Genomic DNA, 22,029 nt, shown 5'->3' on the forward strand with positions numbered 1-22,029 from the left:
CGAACAAACAATCCAACGTTGATAACAAATAGGCGGCATTAAAGATGAACCATAAGTATAGCAGCATCAAAGGCACTGTCCAACTAATGCCACTAGTAGGGAGGAAACTCCACACAAGGAGATAAAATGTGCAGCCCAATGTTGTATATAAGCTCTTCACAAGAAGGCAGGTAGTAGGTTAAAGTATGGGTAGGCAAAGGCAACGGGACTGTCGACCAGTAGGTAGGTAAATGGCAGCGGGGTTTACTGCAAACCAGGCAAGTAGGTAAAAGGTAGTATGGGTTACTAAACCAAGTAGGTAGGTAAAAGGCAGAATAAGTTATTGTCCACTCAATTAGGAAGGTAAAAGTTAGTACGAGTTACAATTGGACCAAGTTGGTAGATATATTTCTGTACAATACCATTCTTATGAAGAAAATATATATTAAATCTTCACAAATAATACTCTTAAAAAAAATTTGAGTAGCAGAATAAGTCTCCAATCTCCCTCTCACGTGTAGCACTACACGTGGACTAAAAAAAGACAAAATCTCCAAGGAAAAGCTCCATATATCTTCAAACAATCTCCCACTAAAAGATAAAATCCCAAACCAATGCAGTCAATGGTTCACCAAAATAAGATAATGGCAAATTAGTGATTAGTCCACCATTCCAATTTAATCCTTGGCTGAGTCCAAGCAATCATACCAAATAACAGTCAATCATGGGTTTTAGACCCATTTTGATAACTCATAGGCTCACTAAATCAGAAAACTGGCCCTACTTAAAGAAATAAATGACAATACTGTAATAAACCAGAATTCTTCAAGGGGTTATGGTAAATTGAGGAAAAGAATGGCAAATCTGCAAATATCACAAACCTGAAACGCGAATGGCATGAACGTAATTACGAGAAATCTCAAAAGGAGATACAAATCAAAGCCAAATGGCAAACTAGAAAGGGGAAAACTTTTAGTGTCAACATGTAAATAACATGGAAGATATGGGTAATAATTCGAGATGGTATTCCCATACATTAAATACCAAATAACTTAAAGCTAAGAAAGAGGGAAGAAGAAGTCAAATCAGGTAGTATTAGGTAATGTGACTAACACCAACAAAATAGAAATTCTTTTTATCAACCAAAATGGAAATTATGGAAATAAAAAACTAGGAGAACCTCATCGGCTTTAATCCCTAGACTCCAAGCAGCAGCAGTAAACCGGGAAAGGTAACAGCAAGAAATTACACAACTAACACAAAGAAATAGAAGCAGAAGTAAGAACTAGTATTAGAATTAGAATGAACAAAAGAATAAGTTGGAGACAAATTTTGATCAGCAACAATAGTTTTTTTTGAACATCATGTCAGTTGAAGACTTTGCATGACCATAATGAAGACAGAGATGCAGAACAAGCAACAACAACCCAAAAATAGGGTAAGAAGCAGTGCAAATAAAACTCAACCAACCAAGTGTCACATCCCGACTTGTCAGTAATCCGGATTAGCTCGTCAGCACAGGATTTCCGCACAGGCACCCCCTTAGATCAGCCAAATACAGTACCATAATCGATGCACACTTAAGATATACAAGACAGAAATGGTAAAAATTCACATTAACTTGTTAAATAAACTACCGAAGAAATTGTAATTAGGTCATGCTTACAGTTATCCAAAGCTTATATGTAAATTAAGCAATTCCTAACTGTGTTCCCCAATTGTGTCCACCCCATTCTAGGCCCATCTCTAAGAGATGCGAGACCTATAGGAACAGGTGTAGCACGAATGGCTCCTCCAAGTCTGCAGCACTAGACTCCTCCGCCTGCACGGCTTCTCCCACATGTACAATTTTAAGACCAGCATTAGCAGATAAAAGGAGAGTCCCCGAAGGTTTGAGTTCCACCGAACTCGTGAGGAGAAAACAAACACATCCCAATGCATATGATGTTGCCTTACATGCCATCCATTACATACATGATATGCAGGCCTCTAATTTTGGTAACACGCTTTAATGAATACCAGCCCTCACGGACGGTCTCTCAGTCCATAAAAGAAGATATACGACTGGAGCATAGGGTATGGGCCACACTACATACCACAATCGAGGTCAAGGGATATTAGGTCCACACCTAGCTTCCCATCCCTCCTCATCCTCACCATCCGTTCAGCTTGACCATTGGCATAGACTAGCACATGTCAAGACTTACCTAGCCTAATGTGAAGTCTCTCCTCTAGATGCACTCCATGGTTTGGGGATACCACCTACAAGCACCCACTATCTTGGATGTACACCCTTACCACCCTATGTCGCAACCTCAACCCCCGCTACATTGACAAGGCATAACTAGTACAATAGGGTACCCAGTGTCCCTCACGGCTCTCATTTCATCTGTTGGGCGACCAATGCTACCACTACTCCATACCACAGGTCACCAATCTCAATTCCCCTGTTAGTAAGGTGGTTGCACTCCGGGATTGGTCATAACCCAATGCAACAATATAGACATGGATGCGTATGCAGATATGCATGATGATATGAGGTGCATAAGTGTTCGAAGGCAATGGTGTAGCCACCACCCCCCGAATTATTATAAGGATGCATTATCCCCCAATAACTGGTGATCATATTATGTCACATGAAGCATGGTGATAATACTAAGTAAGACATTAACATACAAGCATAATGTATGTGTTGCTGTGGGACCCACATACAAGCATAATGTATGTGTTGAGTGTGGGACCCTTATGTTATATTCTTGGATGCAAGCATCATATCATAGATAGCTTTTCATTCATATCACAGCACACGTAACATTCATAGCATAAGGAAGTATTTAAATTACATTTAAGGTCTAGCATCGAAGTCATCCTCACCTTGTTTGGGTTTTTTATTTGATTCAAATGCAGTTCCGAGGTGAGTTGTGGTACTCCGAACTCAACCAATGTTCCCTAGATATGACGTACACATGTTAGTGGCCTGTAGGAATATCCATCTCCCAAATTCCTCCTCAATGTAGTCCCAAGTCACCCCTATTCAGCCCCCTGGTCAATATAATCCTTAGTCGGTCGTTGCTATATCGATCGGCTGTAACAACCAGAAAGCCTACAAGGAAAGCCATTCCGAAAATTAGGGCTCTCTCTCTCCCATTTCCAATGGGCTTTCCAATGAGTGTTCCACACTCTTTGACCCTGTTTTAGCTATGATTACTCAGTCAATTGGCCCCTTATTCTATCCTCAACCTGGGTTCGATTTCACCCAATTTTGGGGTTTCAAACCCAAGTCTTTCACAAGCTTGCTGAATCACTACTTTTTTCATTTTAGTAGTCTACTCTAGGGCCTTAAAACATGCAAAGGTTATTAATAGGGAAAACCCCTTTGTTTTCCCCATTCCCTTGCATTAATAGTTCCACCAAATGGCCCATCATTAACCAAATGTAATGAAACTTATATGGACAAGTAAGGGAGAGAGAGATTCACCTTGCACTAGTGTTTTCTCAGCAGGAAACACAATCTTTAATCTCCAATAGGGCTTGCCAACACTAGGCCTTGAGCTTTCCTTCTCCTTCTTCCCTTAGCTACTGGTTCACAGTGTTTTTCACAAAATGAAGACCTCTTCTCACTTAGGGTTGTCACTAGGATTGATGGCCTCAAATTTACATTTTTACTTTACCAATTTACCATCGACCGACTAGGTCTGGCGGTCCAGCAAGTCTAACTGTCCCTTCCTAGAGCTCTGGTGGGCTCCACACCCACCCCTGGTCATCCTTAACACTTTCTCACCCATCCCCGAAGATTTTTTCTCTGCATACTAGGTCTCTAAGCCTAATGCTGCTCTTGGTATAGACTCTTACATTAAAAGACCCTTTGACTTGTCAATCCCCACAAGTTCCCGGGTTAGTTCTTAACCCTCAGTTAAGCCAGGATGGGGAATATCACACCAAGGTTATGAATAGCCATGTAACTAGATGCAAATTAGCAAATACAGTAGGAAGACAAAACCCCAAAAATGAAGACCAAACAAGTGAGATCAAGGGCATCTGAAGGGCAGATTTTAGATCACAGAAAGAACTTCAAAAACAGGGGTTCCGCCAGGTATACTGGAAGTACTTCTTGTGAAGGATCCAGATAACGAAGCTGCTCAAATTAGGCACCAAGCTCTTCTTTTAAGTAGCAAAATAGGTCTTTAACATCACAGCACCCTCACAAGACGCAAAGATACCACACAGATTCTCAAATAAATTTCAGAATATGCTATCGCAGACCCAGATCTTGAATATTCTGCTCTTCATTTATGTTGTTCTCTGATTGAGAAGCAACCAATGTAAGCAGCAACTGTTGTGATAACTTAAGAAGGTAAAGAAGACGAGATACTATGGTAGATTCTCAAAACTGCAGGAAAAAGTAGCAACTCAAGCCTCAGATTAATGCTCTGATACCGTGTTAGAATTCCAAAATCTGTAATAAGGTTAAGAATAGAGAGGAAGACGAAAGAAAACTGAGAAGAAGAAACGAGAAGAGAGAAGAAAAAGAGAAGAAGAGATGGAGGGATGAGAGTTCATGTGTGTTCTCCCCCAGTCAAGATAGCTATCCTTATAAATTCTGGGATTAGGAACAGTCTCCTAATCCTGCTTACATAAAGTTTCCTAAAACTGATTACATATTTTGGTGCAACACATAGAGTACATAGAAGGCCAATATGGAGCCCATGATGGATCCTTGTCATCCAAGTAACCAAAAATAAACACGTAAGCTAAAATAGAAAGTGAAATATTAACATAAAATTGAGGTTATCAGTACTTACAGTACTCGACAGAAATAAAAGTGCAACATTATCAGGATGGTCAAAAAGCTTACCTAGGACTTTTTGGCTGGTGAGATTCCCAATAAATTTGCAGGAGTTTGTTTAATATTAATGAAACTAAAAACATAACAAGAATAGTTGTATATTGATTCAAAAGTACCCTGATATCAATCGAGGTCTCTAATGTTCTTAGGTAAATCATTCATGCCTACACAGTAAGTGTCATTGAATATAATTCCATATTTTTATAAATCCTAAGCGTTCAATGATAAAAAAATATATGGCAAAAGTGTAAAGGGTAGCTAAAAGAATTCATCTAGTTGCTGGTATCAGGAAAAGTCAAATCACTGTTACTCCTATAGCAAATAAAAGTATCTATTACAACATAATAATCTGAGTAGTCAATAATTTGGGAACCCAATTCAACTAATCTATCTAATAGAAAGAACAATTGTGAAGGGAGAGGGAGGAAGGAGGAGAGATAGAGATAGAGAGGGGGATTACTTCTTTTAATGCTCCAGAGGCTTTAGATTCAATATCTTCCTCAAGGTCACCAAACTTCGAATGGTAAATTTGTTTTAATTGCTGCATCTCTGATGGGGCATGAGAACATATCACTTCGATCACGGCTTGCATATCAATTAAAACGTTCAACGCTTCTCTGAGAATTTCCGTATCACGTACAATTGGATCATGCATCCAGAGTAGAACTGCTTCCTGTAAAAGGCAAAAGTTCAACTGGAGGAAGAACAGAAAAGTAGAAAACCCAAATTTTTGGACTCTGATGCATTGATAGCTAACCAGTAACTACTACTTAAGGACTAGAAAGTATCTGCGGATTTCATTGCAAGGAATTAGTGAATACGAGCATCATTTCATTCAAGAGTAGCAAAAAAAGCATTCAGGTACTATAGTGATACCTTTAAATCACCACTAAGTTCTGCAGATAACCGTTCCATCAAGTCATCACTATATGTGATTTTGTACTCTTGCTGGATGAGAGCACGTTGAGTTGCATCACGATGAGCAAGGGTGCAGATAACTTCATTCTTATCACAGCCCAATCCTGAAGACACCAGGTACAAATATCTCATACACATAACTAGATATAGTATTGCACTTGATTAATGATATAATCATGGAGAATTCCATAGATAAGTGTACAGTTTTCACATCAGTCGCATCATTTTTCAATAACTCTTGGAACATTTCACCTCCCTTAACATTCAGAACTTCATCCATGTTTGAAGTGTTTGAAGGATTCAGAATGAATCTCTCATCCATGTTTGAAGTGTTAGAAGGATTCAGAATGAATCTCTTATTGTGTGGATTCACTCTTTAAAATGTGTTGCTGTTAAAAAATTGTTCCAAGTTATAAACAGAGGAATTCTGCTTGGCTTCTGAACAGGGCATAACCCACATTTTAGCAGAATTAGAGCAGGTTCAGACACTTTTGCAGTTCCCTACATCCAATAATGAAGTTTTTATTGGAGTCTGGACGTGTTTTTTTCTTTTCTTTTCTAATTGAAGTTTGTTTCGTAGTTGTAAATTTGGTAAAACCATATGTCCTCATGATTTTGTTCCTGTTTTTGGTTTGTCAAGCATCTTCTTTGAAAATTCTAGGTGATCTGCATTGTACAGAAGAAGATTTAGGTTAAAAAGATTTGAATATAAAATAAGACGACAACCTCAGAAACCTTGTTTGGCAGATGGCTGATCCATAAACTCATTTTGAATTAAAACTGGTAAAACGGAGATTTCAGGTGCGACATATTAGAGATATTCCTAACTTACCTTAACAGCTGTGGGAATGATGTCTAGTACTTCATCATGTGTACTGTTATGGTAAGTCTATATTTGATGGTTCAACCACCGTTGGTTGGACGGTCCGACCATGATCAACCCGAAGACATCTGGGCTGACCATACTTTGAGCTATTTATAAAGAAGATAACATCTGAAACGTACACCCTAAGCATAACTAACCTCCTTAAAGATAGGGATAAGAATCAGGATCAAGTCGGATAGTTTAAATCACTATTAGAGTCCAGATCGGACTACACAACTACAATCCAAGTAATACTCTCTTGGAGGATAACATTCTTCTCCCCAGGAAGTTAGCAGCAATTATAGAGTTTCATTTGAACTCCATTACTGCACAGTTAAGGTAACCTCTCCTAAGATTTATAAATACCCACACCTTCCTCATTAACAGATACGCACTCTTAGCCTACTCTCTCTAGCATTAAGAGCACGACAAATTTTTTGTCCTTCTAAAGTTGTGCGCTTCCACTAACTCGATCGTCAGAGACGTTACTCGACCAACCTGGTTGAGCACATTTTTTGCAGGTTGTTCGCTTGCGCTGCCAAACAGGATTTTGCAGCAACAATTGGTGCCGTCTATGGGAACCTTGATCAAAAAGCCATCATTTAAATCATATCAAGAATGCTAAATCAACCCTCCGAATAATGATTAAACATGAGGTGATCAGAAGTTCCCTTATCACAGGTGAATACATGTAGCGTTCGGACTGGCGACTGGCAGCAAAAAAAATAAAAAAGGAATTCCATCAAAGCAGGCATGGAAGAGAACCTAACCACTCCATCGTATCTTCAATTTCACCAGCAAATTTTTGGTAAGTAATCACTTGGCTGGAATTCCCATGGCTGAAAAACCCTCTCGATGGAGAGTGGAAAAGCATCCACTATTTCACTTTTGAAAAATGAACCACGATTCAACCCAATTCTTGAGATGGTTGTGGAATTGAATAGGGATATTTTATTTTGAAATCAACTGGATTCATCTTTTGATAAAAAAATATATATATAAAAGGGTTGAAGATGGGTTGCTCAAATTGAACGTTTGTGCTAAGAAAGAAAGAAAGAAAGATGGGAGCTGAAGAAGAAAGAAATATCCGATATTTCTTCTCTACAACTCCTGGTCTCTCAACTTTGTGCAACCTCTTCATCTCGTCTTCTCCTCCTCACTGTTGGCGATCCTCTGTTCCATAATTGGCGTCTCTCTACAGCCTCCTTATTCGATTATCTCAAATAAAATTTCTGAGTTTAGAGCGAATGATGACAGCGGAGCATTTAATAGAAGAGGATGAGGAGAGAAGTGAAGCAGAAGAAGACTATGAAGAATCGCTGACACGGCAGCAGTCGTCGTCATCCTTCCTGCTCACGCTGCCCCTTAGAGAGTCGGCGGACTCGTTGTCGTCCTTCAATCTAGAAAAGGCAGTGTGCAGTCAACATGGAGAGTCGTGGCAGTGAAGAATCCGTGGGAATTTTCAATACTAACTTGACCCACCAACTCAAATCGTTGTCGATTCCATCTCCAATTGATAAATTCAAGTGTGTGTCAAAGTGGTGGTATCACGTTATTTCGGATCTTTCTTTGGTCAACACAATAAGAATAAGAAGAAGCAGCAGTAGCATCAGCCTCAGAAATGATACACTCTTGGGATTTTTTCCACATTTCAAGAAATAGTAATTGGTCATTCACGTCGAGCCCTTCAGTTGAAATTGAAAGTGTTAATCATAGTGGGTGGGTTCCACTACAATTTGGTCATAGGTGGCAGCAAACGGTTACATAGTCTAGGATGACTACCCCTCTATTTAGTTGAGTCTAAGCAAGTCTCTAATATTGATTTTCCTCACTTAGTTGAGTCTAAGTAAAATTCTAATTAAAGAATTAGGGTTGAGGGAAAATATTATAAATAGAGGGATGGAATACCAAATAGAGGATTGATAACAAAATATTCTCCTTTGCTTTGCGAATTCTCCAAGCTAATCTTAAACCTCCATCACTGTGGTTCGTCGATGTGGAAGCATGGAAAGCAAGGCAAATCAAGGGAAAGGGAACACGAAGAAGCACCTCTTGTTTCTAGATCCATTGTAGTCAAGATCACTAAGGTAAAAGATCTAGAACTTTTCCTTTGATGATTTTGATTAACATTGGTATCCGAGCCAGGTTGGGGTTAAGGTCGCCGGCAACGGCTGGTTTTATGGGTGTTGGTTGACTTAGGATGAAAATCATGGGTTTTATTTTTTCCATTGACATGATTGAGTGTCAGATTTAATCCATAACCAATTGTCTGACCTCTACCCAATTTGTGATATGCAATTTAATGAGAAGTTTTTTTTTCCTCACGATTTACATTGAACGAAGTTCTTCTAGATCTTCACGTGAAGAAAGTTTTTTTTTTCTAATTTTTTTTATTCAGTTAAAAAAAAGGAGGGAAGATAAACGGCAAAGGAGGGTGAACTTCAAAGCCCCAACCATTTGTCCTTTCTTTTGTTTTTTTTTTTTTTTTTTTAGATTTGGACTTCACTAGTCTCCTCTTTGTATGGGGAGAGAGAGAGATTTGGACTTCACTAGTCTCCTCTTTGTATGGGGGGAGAGAGAGAGTGGAGATCATGGAGATCCTCCCCGTGAGGTTTATTTTCTCCCTTTTTCTTTCAATTTAGGTTAAAAACATAGAAAAATAATAAACCAAATAAATCTTATGGTTTGTTAATCAAATACTCAAACCAACTGAGCTATTCCAACACTATGTTTAGTTTCTGAATTAAAAAGATATTAGTCTGGAGTTATTTATTATTGAATTCTTTTATGTTTTTGCATAAAATTTGTTTTTGTGCAATTTTTTTATTATCATTAACTTAACTGTTATGTTTGTTATATTGCTTTTAAAATTCTTTACCATGATGATTATACAAAAAATTTAATTAGCAATGGTACCCTCCCATGGCGGTTTAGACTTTTGATTCGCTCCATTTTATGGATGCAGAATCAATCTTTTCCAAATAGACCATACAAGTATTTATTTATTCTTAGAAGAGATCAAGTTTGGTGCTACCATAATGACACATTTTATGTATGTACGCAAGAATTAGTATTTAAGAGTGATGCAAAGTGTGGTACACCCTAGTAGTGTTGTAGTAGGATTCCTTGAAATGTAATTAAAGGATTGTAATTTTAATTATTTTTTTGAAGCCATGTAAAAGGGTTACCACCACATTACGCATCGCAATCTTGTACTGACTCGATGTGTCATTCGAAATACCAAATTTTGGGTTCCTCTGGTGGGACCCATGCGCACTCGTATGTATGGCGCAATTATGTGATAAGAGATGCCCAATCCTCCGCTGTATACTTTATTGGAATAATTTAAATTAATTATTCTCAATACATAATTAGTGGGGTTTGACATCGAACGGTGTTAGATGATTGACACCACAGTATGGATTAAGGAGAAAATCTCCAATGAGTGGTAAAAAAATAATATATCCTATGTCTTTTCGCATTCTGGATGTAGTCAAGATGGCCTCTAAAAATGTGATTGTTGACCTACTAATGGGTGAGAAGCTTCTCGGTCATGAGAACTATGAGAAGTGTCAACGAAAAGTCCAGTACTACCTTAATGACCAAGATTGCCTAGAGCATCTTAGCATAGAAATGATTGAACCAACCAATCCTCCCTTAGGAAGAGAGACTGCCCAATCTTGTAGAGATAAGGATCTGAATGATGCTTGGTTTAAGAAAGACTGAAGTGCGCGGTTTTTCATGCTAAGTGCCATGTAAGATGACCTACAAAGGGAATATGAGGGTTTCCCTACAACTAAGTCCATGTGAGATGAGCTGAAGCGTGCTTTTGGTGGTATATCCACAACTAGACTACAAGGTATGATCCTCAAGTTTGAGATGTACCGAATGGACCCCAAGCATAAAATGACTGAGCACATCAGAACTATCAAGGAAATGGTTCTCAAATTAACAGATGTTGGACATGACCTTTCTAATGAGCAACAGATCTAGACCTTGATTAGGACCCTACTTGATTTGTGGGCACCAATGAAACAAGCACTTGCTCACCTTGAGAACATCAAAACGTGTGTTGATCTAGCTCAACACCTTGAAATGGAAGAAGAGCACGTAGAGGTGACTTGCACAACTGCTTTTGTTGCTCAAACAAGTACACGTAAGGGCAAATGGCCCAAATGTAAAGGACTTAAGAGAGGAAATCAGGAGGGTACCAGGAACTTGGCACCTAGGGAGGAATGGTCAAACAGAAACGTGAAAGCGTCAGGGTAAGAAAGACATGTCCAAAGTAACGTGCTATAACTGCCAAAAGAAGGGACACTTTGCGTGATTGCACTGAGTCAAAGAAGGTATCATCTTTATCTTTTCTTTGTACCTTTGTGAGTACGCATGTTTTGGTTGCCCTAACACAATCAAATTGGATTGTTGATACAAGAGCAACCAAGAACGGACATGGGAAAGAGGCAGCTCCATAAATTATCACAAAATGTCACTGGGAATGCATAGGATATACATGGGAAACGACACCAATATTGATGTTCAAGGCATTAGAGCAGTCCAACTTAACTTACAAACGGGCCGCACGTTGATCCTCCATGATGTACTCTATGCACCAAACGTTGATGCATAATTCAGTTTCGGTTTCAGCACTTTTAAGTTTTGGATATTATTTCAATTTTTCCAACAGTGCCTTGGATTTGTTATTTGATGGGACCATATAGGGCCACTGCATTCTTGACAATGGATTTTTTAAATTAGTTGATTCTGGTTATCTCTAATTCTTCTTCTTTAATTGTTGACAGTAATATGCAATCTATAAAATGGCATTCTAGGTTAGGTCACATTGGGAAGGATAGGATGTCACGGTTAACTAAAGTCGGCCTTTTAGGCTCACTCGCTAAAGTAGACCTGCCCATATGTGAACCTTGTCTGGCTGGAAAGGCTCGGAGGCCTTTTGAAAAGGCACCCAAATCAACTAAACCATTAAAGTTAGTACACTTTGACATCTGTGGACCCATGAATGTTAAGACAAGACATGGAGCCTCATATTTTCTCACTTTTATAGTGATCATTCGCAATATGGTTAAGTTTATTTGATCGTTCACCGTCATGAAGCATTAGATTGCTTCAAACACTTTGTGACAAAGGTTGAGAATCAATTAGGCAGGAATATAAAAATTCTACGAACTGACCGTGGACGCGAATATTTATCTAAACAATTTAAAGAATTGTGTGAAGAAAAAGGAATTATGAGACAATTAACTATTCCTAACACTCTGCAACAAAATGATGTAGTAGAAAAAAGGAATAAAACTCTATTGGACATGGTTAGGTCCATGATGGCGCATGCAAACCTCCCAATTAGTTTTTGGAAAGATACACTTTAGATTGCAGCCTATATCCTAAATAGAGTACCATCTCAATCAATACCATCTACACCCTATGAGCTATGGAAAGGTACAAAGCCTACTCTACGACATTTATGACCATGGGATTGTGCTGGGTATGTTCACACCCCTTCCCATAAGTATGGGAAGTTAGGACCTAGAGCTAAGAAATGCATCTTTATAAGGTATCCTAATAGCTCTAAGGGATACGTTATGTACGGTGAACACCCTAGTGGAGGTATGACTAAGATTGAATCACGAGATGTTAAATTTCTAGAAGCAGATTACCCTAGTTTATCTAATACACATAGAGATCTTGAACTCTATGAGATAAAGGAGGATCACAGTCATACCAAATCCTATTGGCGAGGATGGGGATAGAACACATCCTATAGTCGCCAGAGAAGAGATTGGTTATAGTGCACCAAGTGGGAGCACGAATGTAGACTGTGAACCTAGTGGGAGTGTACCTGGTGGGGATACACCCATATACCAATGTGATCCCAATACGTGCAAAAGCACAAGAGGACATATTCCCCATCGTCAATTTGAGATTGAAGGAGACGCCCTTTTGTGTGCCTTAGCTAATGAGGAGGAGCATGCATTCCTTAAGGAAGCGTTATCATCATATGCTAAGGACAAATGATTGACTGCTATAGAAGATGAGTTGAGTTCTATGAAAAAAAACCAAGTCTGGGAGTTAGTTGATCCTCCACCTAATTGCAAAACTAATGGGAACAAATGGGTTTTTAAGGTTAAGTGTAAGGCCGATGGATCAGTTGACAAATACAAGGCATGACTTATGGCGAAAGGCTACACCCAAAGAGAGGGTGTGGACTATGATGAGACATTCTCTCCTGTGTTGAGGATAGCATCCATTTGCCTTATATTGTCCATTGTGGCAAGACTAGATCTAGAACTCTTTTTTCAAATGAACGTTAAAACGGCATTTCTCAATGGAGAACTGGACAAAGAGATCTATATGGATCAACAAGTGGGTTTTGAGTGGCATGAGCGCAAAGTTTGACGCCTTAAACATTCCATATATGGCCTCAAACAAGCGTCCAGACAATGGTATTTTAGATATCATCATGCTGGTATTTTAGATATCATCATGCCATAACTTCGAATGGCTTTGATGTGATTGAATAAGATCATTGTGTATATAAAGCGGTCTAAGAAAGGATTCTTAGTTCTCTGTTAATATGTCGTCGATATCCTTTTAGCAAGGAATGACATTGACATGATTGTCGCCATTAAAGAGTGGTTGTCCTCCACATTTGAAATGAAGGACATGGACGAAGCCAACTTTGTGTTAGGCATCAAGATAGTGAGGAATCGCTCAAAGAATTTTCTTGGTTTGTCTCATCAAACTTATTTAGAGAAAGTCCTTATACGATTCCACATGCAAAATTCCAAGCCCATTGACACACCAATGGACAAAATGTGCAGATTGAGACCTAGATAAATGCCTTAAGAATGAAGAAGAGAAAAAACAAATGTCAAGAGTTCCCTATGCTTTTGTGATTGGTAGTCTGATGTTCGTGATAATATGCACGCACTGAAATATCTGTTATGCTGTTGGGATGGTCAGTCGTTACCAAAGTAACCCAAGACCTACCCATAGGTAGGCAATAAAAAGGATTTTCCGTTACCTTCGTGGGACAACAAATCTCATGCTCACATTTAGTGGTTCAAATTTGAGGTTGAGAGGTTATAATGATGCTGACTGGGGCAGCGATCAGGATAAGCAAAAGTCTACCTCAGTTACGTTTTTGTCCTTGGAGGCGAAGCTGTTACTTGGAGCAGCAAGAAACAAACATGCATTGCTTTGTCCACGATGGAGGCCGAGTATATTGTATGCTCTGTTGTTCAAGAGGCAATTTGGCTTAGAATATTCTTAAGAAGTCTCAGCCTATTCTCACATGCAAATCATATGGTGCTCCTACACACTGATAGAACGACAGCTTTGGCTTTTTCTAGGGAGGCTAAGTTCCATGGAAAAGCCAAACACATAGAGATCCGCTACCATTTTGTCCAAGATATGATTGCCAGGGGAGAAGTTGTCTTAAAACACATCTCCACATCTAGCATGGCGGCTGACCTATTGACTAAGCCTATACCAAGGGATGTGTTTCTGTCACATGTTAGGAGTCTGGGTCTTTGACGTGGATGATGTTTTCTCCTATTTTTTTTCTTTAAAACATCTTCTTTTGGGCATAATAAAATCATTTTTTTAATGTGCATATTTGACGCATGTTTATGATAAATAAGTATATTTTTATGAAGATGTCACTAGGCATTGAATTGACCCACTCACACGAGTAATTTGCCTTGGCGCTTGTAGATAGTGAGCAAAATGATCCTATGGGTTTTGTAAGGCTTTAGGGGGCTTTCAAACCAATGACAAGCGCCTTAGTTGGAACTAAAATGAGACCTCAATGGTAAACATAGAATCATCACATTTTTGTGTTGCCTATATTGTAATCGAATGTGAATCTTTTATAATTGATCATTGAGTGATTGATTGTAAAAGAATCAAGTTAGGCGCTTTAGGTAGCGACTGAACCAAAATTTGTATAACGTTTTTTTTTCTTTTGTGACATGCTCATATCAGTGGGAGTTACACCATAGCATGCATGTTTGTTGCATATGCTGAAGTCGACCAATGATGAGTGATTGAATGGATCCCTGCTTCGTAACTGTGTAAGCCATCAAGATTACATTTTGTTGATCCTACTTGTACCCTTCACCTTAGACTATGCCACGAAGAGGACACCCAATGATGCTACTTTAGCTTGTTCCTTACGATCAGGGATGATGCGGTCTTGCAAGACAAGACTGGTAAAGCAGTTGGGGATAATCCAAATGGCATGAGAGCTATAGGAAAACTTTTCATTCTGTACCCAACAGTGATATGACTCATTGCCCGGGCAACTTGTCATTTGACAAAGTCATGAGTACGTCATATGAGGATAGTTCACATTGCTCACTATGAGGGATCAAGAGTGTGGAACTAGATATAATTGAATTGTTTAGAGTATAATGAGATAATTTCAAATGATGTGCTAAGTTGGTTAAATGGAGACTTGATATAGCACTCCTACCCTAGATACAGCTCTTAGGTCACACGTTCCACTTCCGCATTGAAAGGATTAGAGTTGATGAGAGCATTTGGATAACTCCGCCACCTTGTGGTGAGTGGGAGATGTTAATTGTAGTGGGTGGGTCCCACTACAATTTGCGCCATAGGTGGCAGCAAGACGGTTACATAATCCAGGATGACTACCCCTCTATTTAGTTGAATCTAAGCAAGACTCTAATATTGATTTCCCTCACTTAGTTGAATCTAAGTAAAACTCTAATTAAGGAATTAGGGTTAAGGGAAAATATTATAAATAGAGTAATGGAATACCAAATAAAGGACTGATAATAAATTACTCTCCTTTGCTCCGCGAATTCTCTAAGCTAATCCTGAACCTCCATCACTGCGGTTCATCAATTGGAAGCGTGGAACGCAAGGCAAATCAAGAGAAAGAGAACACAAAGAAGCACCTCCTGTGTCTAGATCCATTGCAGTCAAGATCAGTAAGGTAAAAGATTTAGAACTCTTCCTTTGATGATTTTGATCAACAAAAGGAAGGAGGATTAAGAAGAAGAATAGGAGTCAGTTAAGAGTTTGTAATCATTATTTCCAACAAGAATAAATGGACAATGCATCTGTTCTTGCGATGGCCTTTTTCTTCTCCGTTGTCGTAGCAACGACCAATACTGCGATTGCTATCACATATTTGACCCTCTCACTAGAGAGAATGATGATAGCAGAGCAAAAAATGCTCGTGTGGTATCGGATTGCTTATTTTGAGCGAACGTCAGACGATTCTCCAGATCGAAATCCTCCATTGTTTCTCTTATACACACGAAGTTACAATTCAGAAAATCAATTCGCAGGTGGAAGAGATGAACGAAAAGATTTGAAGTTCACTAAGATGCAGAATGTCATCTGTAGGAGATATAATCTTCTTCCTCAAGGCTCCTATATCTTGGTTCTTTAACTACTGATTCCTCATGGCTCCTTCCGGTGGCAATTATGGTAAACTAAATTTGATTCCGTCCACTTTCTCAATTTTGACAGATTTAGAATTTTATTCTATCTATCGTTCATGGCCTTTTTTGGAATCTATTTACCATGCATATCCTATGTTTGTTCAATTTCCTCTTCCATTCCATCCACTGTATATGAATGGGAATTAGAAGACAAACTTGGGCTGATTGAGATTAATATTCCAATGCCACATATTTATTCGAATATATTTATCATGAGACTATTCAGATATATTTTTTCTGAATCCATCATCACATCTATAATCTTGTTCAAGAATTGTTTTTGACTTTGCTGCTTTCATCATAATCATTGACACATGATTACACAGTAGTGGCCATGGATTTAGTTCAAACACTGTTCATATAAAATCTCGAGTGGTTACAAGTCATCCTAGATGGGTTCTTTATTGTAGCCAGGAGTCAGCAATGGCCCTATGCCTACCACATTCACTTACAATGTGGTTTTGGACAACCTTTGCAAGAATGGGTTCATTGGAATTGCATATTGTTTTTTTTTGGAACCATAGAAGAAGTTGAACTTCACCATGCAATATCCTAATAAATTCTTCAAAAAATAAGGAGATGATGTGAAGGTAGAAGAGTTGTTACAGGATATGTACAAAAAGGGAATACAACCTGATTTGGTTACAAATGGGTCCCTTATCAATTGCCTTCGAAAGGGAAGACATTAGTTGCCCTCTTTCTGCAGGACCAGATGGTAAAGGCCAACCATCACCATACACAATATCTTATTGAAATCCATTATTCAAACTGGCAAAATATGGGAGGTCATCTTGCTATTGAAAGAGATGGTTGTAATTGGGCTTGAGCCAAATATGAATTCTATTGATATTCTAAATCAAGCTATTTCTAAAGGCAAGCTGAAGAGATTCCCTGAGGCCACAGCAGCTTTTAAACTTGTGATTAGCAACAACTACAGCAGAGGCACTAATGTTGGTGAAATAACAGGCTGAAAAAGTAACAAACTGGTCTTTTGTGAAATTTATATTGTCGTCACTTCTGTTTTCATGGTCTGTTCTAAAACTTGCTAGCTCTTTGATTATAGTCTTTGTTTGGTTATTTACTTTAAAATTTTCCAATCCAATGTTGGGTGAGACCAAAGTCAAAATCTGAAATCCAAAATCTGAGAAGAATTATTATGATTTTGATAGCACGATAAAAATTTTTAGGGGTATGGGTAGTATCATACTTCTCCAGTTAAGTCATATTCAATTTCAGTAAAGCAGTGTGCCCGGTAAGGGAAGCAACTTTCAGTTAGCATTTACTTTGATTTCTTCCAATCCGAATTTCAACTATGGCAGTGCATTGTGTATGGCAAATTATTGTTGTAGACCACAAAGGTGAGCAAACAAGGTAGTAATGCATGATACTTTTAGTCTATTATTCTAAAGCTACTACATGTGATTTGTCAAATTCTTTCCCCTAGATGGGTAGAGCTCCGGAGTACCAGCACCTTACTGACATTTGAGTTGTTGTTTGCATTATCTTACAACTGAAAATTTGATTTGACTCCAAGCCTATAAAATAACTTAGTTTCAGAAGATATCTTAACAACATTAGAAAAAGGCTCATTTTCTTTAAAAAAGATTTTACACCAACCATACTTGGCTGGTCAACTAGTCACTTGGACAATTGAGCTCAAAAAGCATTAGATCGAATTCCGACCATTGACGGCCATTAAAGGTCAAGCTCTGGCAGACTTTATAGTAGAAACTTAACATCCACAAGAGGAAGAGGAAGCAATTCCCCAGCAGGTAAGAACAAGGGTCATATCTATAGATGGATCCAGTAATACGCAAGATAGTAGAGCAAGATTACTTCTCCAAAGCCTAGGAGGATTCATGACAAAGTATGAACTCCAATTCAAGTTCAGAGTTTTCAAAGCGGAGTATGGAGCACTGTTGGCCGGACTCAAACTAGCTACGCCACTTGGAGCATATTACTAATGCGACCCAAAGGTCAAACAAAAGGTTACTCAATCATGAAATTCAAGCAATCTCAAAAAATAATATCAATAAGTCTTCTTAAGATCGTTCAAGCACTAGAATGATTTTGCTCAACCAACGTTGGAGTGTTTCTACTCAGCCAAAACAATGACTCGGCTCAACCAGGACAAAAATTTGCTATTTAGCATCAAAGTTCTCATTGAGCAAATCTTCGAGTCGCTGTTAAGCATCACTATAAATTTTGCTTCCTGAGCAAATCTTCGAGTCGCTATTAAGCATGGATGTAATTTTTGCTTCCTGAGCAAATCTTCAAGTCGTTGTTAAACATCGACGTAAATTTTGCTTCCTGAGCAAATCTTCGAGCCGCTGTTAAACATCGATATAAATTTTGCTTCCTGAACAGTTTGCTTCCTAAGCAAATCTTCGAGTCGCTATTAAGCATCAACGATGTAAATTTGCTTCGTGAGCAAACCTTCAAGTCGCTGTTAAGATTCGATGTAAATTTCGCTTCCTGAGCAAATCTTCGAGTTGCTATTAAGCATCGATGTAAATTTTGCTTTCTGAGCAAATCTTTGAGTCGCTGTTAAGCATCAATGTAAGTTTTGCTTCCTGAACAAATCTTCGAGTCGCCATTAAGCATTGATGTACTTTTGCTTCCTGGGCAAATCTTCAAGTCGTTGTTAAGCATTGATGTAAATTTTGCTTCCTGGACAAATCTTCAATTCGCTGTTAAGCATCGATGTAAGTTTCGCTTCTTGAGCAAACACTTGATTCGCTGCTTAGCATCAATTCGCTTTTTAAGCAATTCCCAAGTTACCATGCTCGGGAGAAGGGGTCAAACATATATCTACATATACCGGACAGGTAACCATGGCAACTTGGCAAAGTCAAGAATAGGTAACCATGGCACTTGGCAAAATCATCAATCAAAGAGGAGGACGATCAATGATAATTCAATAGCCAAAGAAGCGAAAAAGATGACCAAAGGATTTATGAAAGGATTAACACAATGTTTGACCAATACAGGATCGACCAAACAAACTTGCTATCAAATAACAAAAGTTTTACTTACAAAGGCCAACATATGGACGACTAAACCTAGGTCAGACCAAGAAAATTTGTGGTTTGGCTAACCTTGTCTTCCTCACTAAAGGAGCCTTCTTGACCAAACTAGCCGGAACCTCATTCATCGAACTCATCCTATTCGGCAACACTGGTCTCCTTCTCGGCTGTTTGAAAACTGACAACTTGGAATTAAAGCTCAAGAGCTCGACCAGTTCAACGATTCTGCTCGACCACAAACAGTTCAATTAGATCAATGGTTTGAGCACTACGAAAATTCAGATGCGTCCGACCAGAACACTAGCTTAAACGGAGATAATGCAAAAGATCTTATGCCCATAAATGCAATGCTTGCAGCATTGGTCGAACAAAAGTCGGACCAAACTCTACTTGACCAAATCCAGGCTTGATTAAGAAGAAGACTAGTCCCTTGGTCCGAGCATGGAGCCACCGTGACCAAGTGACTTATGGTCAACCTCAAATAGACCGACCAGGGTCAAGAAGACAGCAAAGAAGTCTCCGATAAAGTTGCAAAAATGAAAATCATGCTTGACCAAGATCAAGGGCAATCAAGGATTTTTACCATTAAATAAAGTATAAGTCGTCGCCCGCGAGATCGACTAACAAAAGTGGCCGATCCAACAAAAGCATTAATGCAAATAATTAGCTAGCTAAGCAACCCTTCGACTCTCTATTTTAGCATCGAACAAGTATAGAACAATTTTCGACCATAAAAAATGGTGGTTGATGAACCAAATCGAAATATTCAAGCACTACAAGTTGTGGACTCGCAAAGTTATAAAGCAAAAGATTTATACAAGCCAGTTCAGTCAATTACAAAAAAGGCTCGAGCAAATCGAGTACAAAAATAAAGTGAGCAAAACCAAACTAAGTTGTAACTTAGCAAAGAATAAACTGATCAAATTCTAGCATCTTTCCATGCTACAAGTATTACTCTGTGCGATTGTCACATCAGCATCAAACGTGCCACTTGCACTATTTTTTAAAAAAAAATTGACTAAGAAAGAATCAAGTCAAGAATCGCTCGACCAGATTGAAGCCTGACCGGGAAAAACTTAGTCCCTTGGCCCGAGCACAAAGCTATCTAGACCAAGTGATTGGAGGGCTTATGTTATGGTCAGTCTATATTTGATGATTCGACCACTATTGGTTGGATGGTTCGACCATGATCAACCCGAAGACATCTGAGCCGACCATACTTTGAGCTGTTCATAAACAAAATAACATTTGAAATGTACACCCTAAGCATAACTAACCTCCTTAAAGGCAAGGATAAAAATCATGATCAAGTCGGATAGTTTAAATCGCTATTAGAGTCGAGATCGGACTCCACAACCACAATCCAAGTAATATTCTTTTGGAGGATAAGATTCTTCTCTCTAGAAAGTTAACAGCAATTATAGAGTACCATTCGAACTCCATTACTGCACAGTTAAGGTAACCTCTCCTGAGATCTATAAATACTCACACTTTCCTCATTATCAGGTATGCATTCTTGGTTTACTCTCTCTAGCATTGAGAGCACCTACAAATTGTTTTCTTCTTCTACAGTTGTGTTCTTCCACTAACTCGATCTTCGAAGATGTTCCTCGACCAAGCCGGTCGAGCACGTTTTTTGCAGGTTGTTCACTTGCGCTGCCGAACAGAATTTTGCAGCAACATGTAGTAACAAGTTGATTCCAAATTGCCATTTAGGCCAAATAAGTATTAAAATGAAACTCTAGTACAAGATTTGCCCAAAAAATATTATTAAGGGTTTTTTTTTTCTCTTGTAAAGCAATATGAGAAAATTGTGAACATAAGCAGCCATAAACCCATACATCTCCCCGTAGAATGAAATTTTGCCGAACCACAAAAATCTCTGTCTGATTTGTGTGATCGTTTGCAGTTTCCAAATCTTCTTTTTTTACATCATAATACGTTTTGCATTATACGCTAAACCACTGGTAAAAAACTGAGGTGCAAGGTGCAAGGCGCAAAACAATATATCTGCGCTTCTAGCATACAAAATGTGTAGACACTGAAAACTATCTGAAGTTACTTGTTACACGCTTAGAGGCTGCAAATTGTGCTGCAATTAAATTTCATATGTTTCAAACACTGCAAGCTTTGTACAGGAAGATGGATGGTGTCTTTAAATTAATATAACTAGGGATAAACCAAACAATAAGGTCATTTTCTCATAAATTAACAAGAAACATGGTTCAGGTACCCTAAGCAAATAAGCACATTTCCCTGAAGATGCAAATAGTTCTTAACACTGGAAGGAGAAGAACAAAGAAATAAGCTCACAGGAAAGTACCCTTGAAAGCACCGTGAAGTTTGTTGGCGTCTTCGAGGGGAGAAGGTGACACAGCTGGAATATTCAGAGTGGACATCTCCTTCTAGTGCTCAACTCACTTCAAGCACTCTCCGACCGAAAGTCTGATGTAACCTCCCCTCTCACCGACTTTCCCTTTGCTAAAAGCCTAAAAGAGAGTAACGATTTTTATTTAAAAATAAAAAAATAAAAAAATAAAAATAAAATAAAAAAAAAAAAGAAGAAGAAGAAGAAGAAAAAAAAAAAGATAAGGAAGAAAGAAAATAATGATTCTGGTTGAAAGGAAACTATTCCTCTTTTTTTTTTGTAAAACAACTTTTTATAAAAGATTAAGCAAACACTTACAGCATACATTCCTGTGGAAGTTCATATCTGCTAATTTACCTATCAAGGAAAATGTTTTCTGGGTGATTAGGAATTTAAACATAATTAGAGGAGTCTTAATACAATTTATGAGATCAAACAACAGGGGTATAAGGTTTAAGGGCCATTTAAAATTCATCATCCCATGGTATAGATTTTTCAGTTCCTCATCATTACATCAGATTTCTTGTGGTGTGATT

The 22,029-nt window shown here is 38.5% G+C and overlaps 1 protein-coding gene across 2 annotated transcripts in view; it reads right to left on the reverse strand.

Moving 5' to 3' along the window:
* LOC149010822 (annexin D5-like) overlaps positions 1–21,590 on the reverse strand; it is a 63,091-nt gene extending 41,501 nt beyond the window's left edge. For both annotated transcript variants that reach the window (XM_089163731.1, XM_089163732.1), the window contains exons 1-3: positions 21,449–21,590; positions 5,702–5,847; positions 5,286–5,498 (exon numbers count right to left, since the gene is read on the reverse strand). In XM_089163731.1, the coding sequence (XP_089019857.1) occupies positions 5,286–5,498; positions 5,702–5,847; positions 21,449–21,524 (435 nt within the window). In that variant the 5' untranslated portion in view covers positions 21,525–21,590. The remainder of the gene's footprint in view (positions 1–5,285; positions 5,499–5,701; positions 5,848–21,448) is intronic.
* Positions 21,591–22,029: the final 439 nt, after the last annotated feature.

The sequence above is a fragment of the Hakea prostrata genome, chromosome 7 (assembly GCF_041222555.1).
Source record: "Hakea prostrata isolate BN-2017 chromosome 7, UWA_Hpros_2, whole genome shotgun sequence".
Classification (NCBI taxonomy): domain Eukaryota; kingdom Viridiplantae; phylum Streptophyta; class Magnoliopsida; order Proteales; family Proteaceae; genus Hakea; species Hakea prostrata.